Here is an 11669-nt window from a genome sequence, read left to right on the forward strand (position 1 = left end):
ATAGATAGATAGATAGATAGATAGATAGATAGATAGATAGATAGATAAGATAGATAGATAGAGGGATGGAGGGATGCAGGGATAGATTTGGAATACCCTACCAGACCTCTCAGGGAGACTGAATTTCTAGCTTTGTGGGAAGCAGACAAATGGCTCCAGATGGGTAATTACTCCCTCACATTTTTATCTTTAAGAAGGGTATTGGGCTTAGAATTATATCCATCTAATACACATCAGATATTTGAAGTCTAGGGGCATGTTTCTCTGGGAAGGGGGTTAAGATAAAAACCACGTTCCCTGATCACTATAGGGAGGGAAGTGCTTCTGCCCCAGACCTTGGGGAAAATTGACGTAAGCTCAGCCACATTAGGGTTCCCCTCCTACCACATAAGGCAGCTAGGTGGAAGAGTGGATAGAGTACCAGATCTGAAGTCAGGAAGACTCATCTTTCTAAGTTCAAATCTGGCCTCAGACACTTAGTATCTGCATGACCATGGACAAGTCACTTAGCCCTGTTTACCTCAGTTTCCTCATCTGTAAAATGAGCTGGAGAAGGAAATGGCAAACCACTCCAATATCTTTGCCAAGAGAACCCCAAATGGAGTCATGAGGAGTTGGATATGACTGAAACAACTGAAAAATAACAAGCCTACCATATGCTTATTATACAAAAAAAATTACAAATAATGAGCATATATATATATTTATGAAAGCTAGTAAAATAATAATTGAGGAAGGTACGAAGACTAGTTTAGGTGATAGACTACTGAAGAGTTAGGAGGCTCTGACCCAGGAGTGAAATGAAATCTCAGCTCAAGTAGGGAGAGAATTATCTCACCCAACTTGTCCACTCTTAGCCTCTGGGGTACACACTGTGAATCAAAGGACATGTTTATTGCTGGCTTTTCCCCATATATCTGCGGTTTTGGAGGCCTACCATTTGCCATTCAAAGTTCATGCCCTCTCTCTTACCATCTCTCTTTTCCTTCATTCCTCCATACCATAAATCTCTTTGCCAATCAAGAGTCATATCTCCCTTCTCATATACAGGGTCATAGGCCTATTTTTCAAGAGACTTCCAAACCTACCTGGGACTTGAACTACATTAAAATTAGTTTTAATGTTAAGTTTCCAATCCCGAGGTGCAGGGTGAACTCCTTAAAGTATGTGATAAAAGAAGTGGACAGGGAAACCGAGGTCAGAAGCCAGAACTATTGGTTTTTATCAGTTCCTAAAGCAATAGAGACACTGATTCTGAATGTCAAAGCCAGTAACTTCCTTGAAAACATCATGCCCAAGTATTTGCTTTGCTAGACAGTTTAACTAAAGAGGACTTATATTCAACATGTTGTTTAAAAGGTCTAGATGCCTAGAAAAGGAGGTGGAGCAGTCATATTTTGAAAGCAAGGAACCACAGTTAAGTAGTCCAAGTACTGTATTACTATCCATGTAATATTAAACGATCCCAAAAAGAAGGTTCCTCAGCACATTTGTGTGATTGTTCTTTAAAGAGATTATGAGAAGATATGGACAAGAATCTCACAGGAAGAAAAAGCAAAAATGAGTTATCATCTGCACAGCATAGAGAGTATCCCTCTGAGATGATATCATGAATCCATTATAGGCCTCCTCTACAATGCTTACATATTTTCTAATGTAATACAGAAAAGCACACATTGGAAATAGGTCCTTGGGTAAAATCACTCTTGTTTCATGGTGTCTGAAGAGACCTTGGGGGGAAAAAACAACAGAAGATGACATCAGTCCCAGTGTGGTCACTGTGTTACTTGGTTTTGCTTAAATGTGTCTTAGTAAGGAAGTGAATGATATAAAAAGCAAAAAGCATCAATCAAACTTTTTAAAAAGATAATTGTTTAATTGAATTTGTTTGTTAGTGTACTCTGAGAGAAATAAACCAAACTTGGGGCTCTTTTAGAACAGTATATGCAATTAAGATTAGGAAACTCTGTACTATGGCATAGGCAAAAATTGCTCAACCTACTTTAAAGCAATAATTTGACCCTAATTTGGTACAATTGTTCAGTTCCACTCATTGCACCTTTTTGATGGCTAACCTTCAAAGTATGCCCAACTCAACAGGCAATGGTGAGTGGTTTATAAACACTGACAATGGCAGGCAGGCTGATAATGACTAAGAGACCAAAAGAAAGTGAACAATCCATATTTCATGAAGAAATAGCTGTTAGATATACAAACTGTCTTTCTTTTCCAGTGATTAAATGAGAAGTCAGCATCCGATTATCTTTCCATTGCCTGTAAGAACTAGGCAAGAAATGCCTCCTTTATTGTTACTGTCCAACAGCATTAATTGTGTGCCCCAGCACAGACCATTCATCTTGGCCCTGAACAAATGAAAGCCCTTCCAAAATATCTATGCATCTACACAGGCAATAAAGTAAGGAAAACAACCCAGGATGAGGATAAATAAATCTGGAATAAAGAAGGAATCAAGTCAGCTTTCCTGGATATTTCATCAGCTGCTATATGTGTGTATACACACACACACACACACACACACACACACACAGAGTGTGTGTATGTATATGTTTGTATATATATAATATATAATTTAATTTTCTCTAATTACATGTAAAGACAAAGTTTCACATTCATTTAAAAATATTGAGTTCTGAATTTTCTTCCTCCCCCCAATATAGTAAGCAATTTGATATAAGTTATATATGTACAGTCGTGTAAGACATATTTCCATATTAGTCATGTTGCAAAGGAAGAAATAGACCAAAAGAAAAAAAACCTTGAAAAAATAAAGAAAATGAAAATATATGCTTCAATCTACGTTCAGACTCCATCAGTTTTCTCTGGAGGTGAATAGCATTTTTCCTTAGACCTTTGGAATTGTCTTGGATCATTGTATTGCCGGGAATAGCTAAGTCATTAATAGTTAATTATCGTACAATGTTGCTGTTACTTTGTACAATGTTTTTCTGGTTCTGCTTACTCCATTTTGCATCAGTTCATGTAAGTCTTTCCAAGATTTTCTGAAGGCTGCCTGCTCATCATTTCTTATAGCACAATAATATTCCATGACATTCATATACTACAACTTGTTCAGCCTTTCCTCAATTGATGTCATCCCCTCAATTTCCAATTCTTTGCCACCACAAAAAGAGCTGCTATAAATATTTTTGTTCAAATAGGTTCTTTTCCCTTTTCTCATCAACTGCTTTCAACATAATATCATTATCCAGATGGAATTGTGCTGGAGTGGAGCAAAAGAAGATATTAGGTAACAAAAAAAATTAGAGGAGATAGAAGAAAAGTCCATTTAGAGATGAAGGGCAGATTGATTGGTCCCTAAGGGTAATTGAAAAATTAAAACAGGGAATTACTCAGTGAAAGAATTGGGCATGTATTTTCAGAAAAGAAAGAGGCTAAAGTATTTGGGGGAGGGAGGTGGGAAAATGTTCAAAATGTAGTGACACAGTGGCAGGAACTACCATGGGCAAATAAAGGATACTAATACTGTCTATGGGCCTTTCTATGAAACTTTAGCCATGTCTAACAGACACAGAAAAACTGCCCTAAACAACTAACTAGTATATTGGATCATTATGGAGAGCCAATCTGAATATTTCGGGGTTTGTTTTCACCCTAATTGCACAATTTAAGACCCGAATTATCTATGTAATTTCTTAATTTTTTTTCTATTTTTGTCTATGTAGTTATGGTCTTGTTGATAATTCTTAGCAAAATTGTTGTTTTTGTTGTTATTCAGTCATTTCAGTTGTGTTCAACTCTTCATGACTTCATTTTGGGGTCTTCTTGGCAAAAATACTGAAATGGTTTGCTATTTCCTTCTCCAGCTCATTTTACAGATGAGCAACTGAGATATACCTGACAGGGTTAAGTGACTTGCCCAGGGTCACACAGTTAGTAAATGTCTGAGGCCAGATTTGAACTCAGGGAGTTGAGTCTTCCTAACTCCAGGTCTGACACTCTATGCACTGTGCCACCCAGCTGCCCTATGCAATGGCTATCTCTCAAAATCAAGAAGAAATCTAGTGATCCTTGATTTGTGTCTGTAGTCATGACCAAGAGTCAAGTATAATTAATAAATGTGTTCTCTGTGATTTGGAACAGTCCCTCTATTTGGCTACACCATGTAGCAAGGATCCAAAATGACAAATTTCTATTATTTCTATAAATGTATATGTAAGGTTCTCTTTAATTTTTAATTCCCAGTTTGCAATACTTTTATTCAGCCAGTGATTAAGTTTATTTGCACAACAATAGCAAATAACCATAGGCATAAAGTATTTTTTTAATTCATATACATAAATTAATAGAAATGTAGTCTTGACACTCCAGGTTGACTTCAGCTCAAATCCTGGGCAGCTGACAAAATGTGACTTACGTGAAATGTTATGTTGCACAGTGGATCATAGAATGATAATATTTAGAGCTAGGAAGGAAGCTTAGAGATCATCTTCCTGTTCAACCTTCTCATTTTCCAGTTAAAGAAAATGATACCTAGAGAGATTGTCATTTTCTTAAAACCCAGAACTGATAGTGTCTTTTTCCTGCTCAAAACTTTTCAGTGGCCCCATATTCATCCAACACTCAATCAAAAAGCATCAATTAAGTACCTACTATGTGTAAGTCACTGTGAAAGTGACTTAGTAGGCAGCTAATGGATAGAACTCTGGACCTAAGGTCACAAATACCTGAGTTCAAATTCAGCCTCAGATACTCAGGAGCTTTGGGCAAATCACTACACCTCTGCTTGCCTTGGTTTCCTCAACTGTTAAATGGAGATAATAATAACACCTACTTCACAGTTTTTGTAAGGATCAAAGAGATAATATTTATAAAGCACTTAATATAGTTCCTGGCTCATACTAGAAGCTTAATATCCCCTCTCCCTCCTTTGTCACCCAGCATACAGACAAAAGGGCAATAACTCATGTCTAGCAGGAACTTACATTCTATTTATATTCTATTGCCAATAGGATAAAATAAAAATCCTGGCATTTAATGTCCTCCACGGTCTAGCTCTCACCAACTTTTACAGTCTTATTTCATATATAAATCCTTTCCTCATTCCCCCAGTTTTTAGTACTCTCTACCTCATGAAATTATTTCCGTCAGTCAGTCTATAAGCACTTATTATGCAGCTCCTATGTGTCAGACACTGTGCTAAGTGCTGTGGATACAAAAAGAAGCAATAGACAGTCCCTTCCCTCAAGGAGCTCACAATGTGATGGGGGAGTCAAAAATCAAACTGTCAAGATACTATCATGACATATCCTGTTTTCCAGAACTAAGACCGAGTAAGCAGGTTGTGCCCTGAGCTTGGCATAACAACAATCCCCTGTGCTTGTAACTGTCAAGTGAACCAAACCCAGGGCTCCACTGCTGCTCCCAGCTAACCCTGGGTCTGTGCCCCACTGAACAACCACAAGGCTCGAGGACCCTAATACCTTGAAGGCTGTTTGTTGTGGTCCAGCTGTGGACTTGGAGACTGTTTACTCAAGACCCAAGAATGCCAGAATTGTGATCAAAGGGTTTGTGGTTTTCACACTTAAAAACCCTATCCCTTTCATAAGCAGGTAAGCCCCCTTTCTTAGGAAGGAAGACTTTGCTTGTAGGCTATTTTCCTCACTTTGAAATTAAACTTCTGCTTGATTCCTGACTCTCTTGTCTCTGGTCTGCTATGTTAGGCTCTGGTCATCCGCAGGTTAGAGGCTGGTCCAGTCCAGTTGACAAAACAAAAATGTACAAACAAGCTATATACAAGATAAATAGGAATAATTAACCAAGGGAAGGCACTGGAATCACTTAATATATATTCTCTGTGTTTATGAGCAGCAGTGTGGTATAGTGGAAAAAATGCTGGAGTTGAAATCAGAAGACATGGGTTTGAACCCTAGCTCTGCCTATGACACCTTATGCAGCGTCTCTGGGCCTCAGTTCTATAAAATGAAGGGACTGGGCCAGATGACCTATGGGTCTTTCCAGGCCTCACACTCCCTCTCTCAATTGGGGGCTTTTACACTGGCTGTCCCATATACCTGGAGTGCTCTGCTTCTTCCTCTCCACATCTTGGAATCCCTGACTTCCTTTCAAAACCCCACCTTATACAGGAAACCTTCCTCTACTGTGGTTATTATCTACCTCTAAGGTGACCTTCCATCTACTGTGTGTATTTTGTATGTACCTACTTATTCATATATTTTCACCTTAGAATGTAAGCTCTTTGTGGGCAGGGACTGTTTTTGCCTTTTTAGCACTTAGCAATTTGCCTAATGCATTGTTGTTGTTCAGTTGTTTCAGTCATGTCTGATTCTTTATGACCCCATTTGGGGTTTTCTTGGCAAGGATACTAGAGTGGTTTGTCATTTCCTTCTCCAGCTCATTTTACCGATGAAGAAATTGAGGCAAACAAGGTTAAGTGATTTGCCCAGAGTCACACAGCTAGTAAGTATCTGAGGCCAGATTTGAACTCAGCAAGATGAGTCTTCCTGACTACAGGCCTAGTACTCTATCCATTGTACTAGCGGACATGCCTAATACATAGTAAGTATTTATTAAATGTTTATTGATTGATTGATTGATTGTATCTGCTTATTGAATATAAGCTCCTTGAGGGAAGCGATTATCTCTCTCTCTCTCTCTCTCTCTCTCTCTCTTTCTCTTTCTCTCTTTTAATCACAAGCACATAGTACAATGAAGTCACAAAGTAGGTGCTTAATCAATAGTGGGTAACTGAATAAGTGTTGAATAAATAAGTGCTTGGCACACATAGGTGCTTAACAAATGCTTATTGGTTGATTGATTGAATAGGGAGTCACTGAAGATTTTTGAACATAGTAGACACTTGAGACAAGTTTGGTTTGTTTTTTTTTTTGTTTTGTTTTGCTTTTTTATTTAACAGAAGTGACTTGTCCTGCCACTCAGGACTAGATCTCAGTTCTCTTCCCAGTGTAAAGCTTTCTCCACTAACTAATCCTAGTTTGTAGTCAGAAGAGATAATGTTAGTAGAAGGTAAAGAGAATTCCAAATAATGTTTTGAGGTTTAAAATTTTTTTTTATTTAAATGACAGCCATAGTGACTAATTACATCACATTTCTTTCTACCAGAGAGTTGATTTTTAATTCAATTTAGAAACAACATTGAGGAGAGAGGCTGGCAGAAGGGCTGACAAATAGGGAGCTATGGAGGGATGGAGACAGCACATGGTTCAATCCTGTTTCACAATGATCCCCATTTCAAACAGGTGGTTTTATTAACATCTGCAGTGTCAGGAAACATGTCCAATGCCCACTTGAAAACAACTTTGGCCAAACTTTTGACAAAGGAATTTTGGGAAAACATAAAATCACATTGCCACAGAATTGATCACAGAAGCATGGGATCACAGAACTAGAGCCCAAAAACATAGCATTAGCACAGGACAAAGATGATTCTGCAAAGGGAAAACCCTCATCCTATCCTAGCTATATCCAGGTATAAGTAATTGCAGGCAAGGGCATCCCAAGGCATATTGCACTACAGGAGAGCTCCCGTGTTCTTGAGCGTTCTTCTGTGCTGGTCAAGCTCAGGATCTCCAGCTTCATCTTCTTAGTATTGATATGATCTCACCAGAAGCCACATAAGGATCACAGTTATGAGGACCACGGTAAAGTTGAGACACAGTTCCCTCCCGGATCGCTCCATGCTCAAGATAGGTTAACAGGAAACTTGGAGGAGCCTTCCTGGGCAACTGCCTGTCCTTGGCTTCCTGTCAGTGAGCGAAGAAAGAAACACACACTGAGACTGTAAAGCTCCTTATATTGCTTGGAGTAAATGCTATTCCTTTCTTAGAAGTTTATGGATGCAGTTCCCAAGGCAGGAGTACAGAGAAGCTTCCCACCTTCTCCGGTGTCCATAATTTTGCAAATATCACATCCATATAATCCTAAAAAACACCTCTCACATAATAGTCAGTCCTAGGGAGTAAGTGGTAAATTTAGATGTACTGCTATTTTAATTAGAGCTTGTGCCACCTAATTTTAGCCATGCTGTATTAAGATTATAAACTTCTCAAAAAAATAGGGACCATATCTTGATGTCACATGTTGCACAGTGCCTGACTATTTTGCGGTGCTCAAGAAACATTAAAGGATATCATACTAACACATTTTATGAATTTGATCAGATTCAGTCACTTACTAACCACATACGATTATAGATGACACTGTGACTATATGGTCTGTCTACACAAACCAAATAAAATGGAACAGCTATAATCAGGTAATGTTAGAGACAGGATTTGAATACAGGTCCTCAGAGTCTAGAACAATGATGGCTCTCTTTATAGACACTAAAAAAAAACAAACCACCTAGTCAGTTCAGTTTCTTTTTTAATCAGTTAAATAAAAATATACAGGGGGAACTTGCAAAGCAATGTAAAAATAAAAGGTATCAATAAAAATTTATTTTTAAAATAGTTAAATTAACATCTTCATTAGAGTTTTTTTTCCTGCTCAACTAACTGATGGAAGAATGGAGGGGAAAGAAAATTGTATTTGAGGTCATAAGACCTATGTTGAAATCCCATCATTCCATTTTACAAACTACATGATGTAAGGCACATCACTTTAACTCTCTAAGCCTTCATTTTTTAATCTGTAAATGAAAAATAATAAGACCTGCCATTCCTACCTACCAGGATGGTTGTGTGGCTCAAATAAGAACATTTTTGTAAAGTTCTACTGAATATCTGCTGCCATTATTATTCTGGCATTTTAAAAATAGAACCATACATAGCAGTGGGTGAGCAGAACTTCAGGGGGTTGAAGGAAATAATTCTACTACCTTACATGTGTGGAGCAATTTATACTTTTCAGAGAATTTTTACGTACTTTATCTCATTTAATACTCATGATAATCCTATAATGCAGGCTGGGTAAGTATCGCCCCAGCTTTCCAGTTGAGGAAACGGAGGCTCAGAGAGATTTAATAACTTGTCCAAAGATCATTCACTTAGTAAGAGAGACAGTGTAAGGTGGGAAGAGCACTGGATTTAATGTCAGAGGGCCTAGACAACCTTGGGCAAATCATTTTGCTTTTCTGGGCCTCTGTTTCCTCCACTGTAAAATAAATGGGATTAGATAAATGATTTCTAAAGTTCCTTTCAGCTCTAGATCCTGAGTCTAAGCACTGGGCTTGAACCAAATTCACTTCTTGAACAGAACTGTGTACAACAATAGTGAATCTAAAAATATGGTTTGGGGTCTGATAAACCATGAGAGCCTTTCTAGCTCTGAAATGCTATGATGACTGACTACTGGCATTAACAGGTTTAGTAGAACAAAATAGCTGTAAATTCCCAACAGAGCATTCTCTTCTGATAGGCGGCTGACATATTGCCTCTTTCTTGATGTTCATCTTGCAGAATTACTTGCTCTTTGAGGGTGACCTTGAATAGACTTGTTACTATGCATCATAAAGCATCTTGCATTCTCACACTTGAAAACAGTTTTTAAAGTCTTTTCATCATTAAATCCAAGAAAATGTAGGACAAGGGCACTTTACTTGGAAACAAATAAAAAATTAAAGGTTATCAGCCTGTGACAGTTTTTAAGAACTCTTCAGGTCATTTTTACATATCCCTTTTTACATCCCTTAGGGGACATGAAGCAAAGTTTGTAAGGACCCAGAACAGTACACTTTTAGTTCTTAGTAGATTACCTCCAAGGGTTTAGCACCATTCCTGTCACATAGAGTTGGTGACTAAATATGTGGTATCATTGGCATTGCTGTTTTTGTTCAGTCGTTTCTGTCATATCCAATTCTTCTTGACCTCATTTAGAATTTTCTTGGCAAAGATACTGAAGTGGTTTGCCATTTCCTTCTCCAGTTCATTTTACAGAAGAGAAAACTGAGTTAAACAGGGTTAAGTGACTTGCCCAGGATCATGTAGCTAGTAAGTGTCTAAGGCCAGATTTGAACTCAGGAAGATAAGTCTTCCTGACTCCAGGCCCAGCACTCTATCCACTATACCACATAGCTGCCCATAATTGGTATAAGGAATTCCAAGATGAGTAAACTCCCACTGCCAATGAAAGATGGCACTTTCTCTGAAATTTATAGTCTTAGAGAGTTGCTTAGATTACCATTCAAGGTCAGATAGCCAGTATGTGTCAGAGACAGGACTAGAGCCCCAGGCTTCCTGTCTCTGGGGCCAGTAGCTTTCTATCCAATGGACCATTTTGTCTCTCATCTGACATATAGTAGATGCTTAATAAATGCTTCTTGATTGATTGACTTAAGGCCAATTTTCACCACCTTTCAAACCCCACTCAGTCTCGTTCACGGTCTTCGTGCCTGTTGCCAAACCATCCAGTTTCACTTGGGTGTCCTATCATGGGCTCATAGATTTTGGATTGGAAGGGCCTTTAGAGGTCATCTAGTCCAACCCCCTCATTTTAGAGGGGAAGAAAAGGAGGCAAAAGTGACACATCTGCAGAACCAGCAATCAAACCCACATCTTCCACCCTCAAATTCTGCACACTTTTCACTACGCCTCCCTGCCTCTTGATTAATAGACTCATAGATTTAGAGCTGGAAGGAACCTCAGAGGTCTAGCCTAATGCTGTCATCTGAAGAGGAGGAAACAAGACCCAGAGAAGTAGAATGATTGCCCAAGGACACAAGTGGCAGATCTGGGATTCAAATGCTCTTTCCACTGAACCACACTGCTTCTCATAAAATATAGATGAAAGGGAAATCCAGAAAACCTTGATTAGTAAAGCAATGCAGACACTAAATGCTTTTGCAAGGAAATCTTCAGGAGATTATCATCTATAATCTTGAGGCAAAACTCCAAAGGAGAAAGGGACTAAAAAAGAGAAGAGGGAAAAATAACCTCATACCATGTGGAAAAAACCAAAATTGCTATTCACCTTATGTGATAAGGAATATTAGATGTGTATGTTTATTCCCTCTAAGCATATTTGTCCAAATCAATAATCTTTTACACACTCACACACATGCATAGAGACATTCAACAGAAACATTAAATGACAATTCTTCATTACCAGGAGAAGATAAGTGAGGGGCTGGGTCTTGGGTCCTGAGCCTTTGCTCTGCTCTCACTGTCTTCCAGTGCGGTCTGGACTCCCAGTCTCTGAGCAGCAACTAAGTAGTCAGTCCCAGGGAGGAGGGCCACAAGGGTGTTGGCAATCAGAGTGATGTCATTAACCAAGAATTTCCAAGGAGTAACCTGGACAGATGGGTGGCTATTTGTGTTTTGGGGCGCTAGAGGGTTGTACTGACTTACACAGGACAGTTCTGTTCTTTGCTATCAATTGCTCTTAAAATCACGGAGACCTCAAAAATACTTTGTTTCCCACTGACTTCTGCAGTGCTTCATTTGGAGCTTTTAACCTTTCACTGATTCCTGCTGTAGAAGGTTTTAACAAATAGGGACTGCAGGGTCTGCTTCCAAGACTCACGAACTAAGAAAAGGCTTAAGATTAGCCCTGAAACAGGCATTTGGGAGTCATGTACCAGCACTGACACCAGGAATGGAACTGACCATTAGAGCACCAGCCCAGGATTGAGCTATTTGAATTAGAAAATTCTCGCCCAGTCCTGAATGAAGTCATCTTTAGCTTTTTCAGAACTGACTAGAGGCCAGACA

The 11669-nt window shown here is 38.8% G+C and overlaps 1 protein-coding gene across 1 annotated transcript; it reads right to left on the reverse strand.

The window, feature by feature from the left end:
- Positions 1–7082: 7082 nt before the first annotated feature.
- Positions 7083–11144, reverse strand: SLN (sarcolipin). Its single transcript, XM_027849483.1, has 2 exons — positions 11065–11144; positions 7083–7763 (listed from the first exon to the last, which is right to left on the reverse strand). The coding sequence occupies exon 2, from the start codon at positions 7697–7699 to the stop codon at positions 7604–7606; it is 96 nt and encodes a 31-aa protein (XP_027705284.1). The 5' UTR covers positions 7700–7763; positions 11065–11144; the 3' UTR covers positions 7083–7603.
- Between the last annotated feature and the right edge of the window lie 525 nt (positions 11145–11669).

This window comes from Vombatus ursinus, unplaced genomic scaffold (genome assembly GCF_900497805.2).
Source record: "Vombatus ursinus unplaced genomic scaffold, bare-nosed wombat genome assembly UNPS02007612.1, whole genome shotgun sequence".
Lineage (NCBI taxonomy): Eukaryota > Metazoa > Chordata > Mammalia > Diprotodontia > Vombatidae > Vombatus > Vombatus ursinus.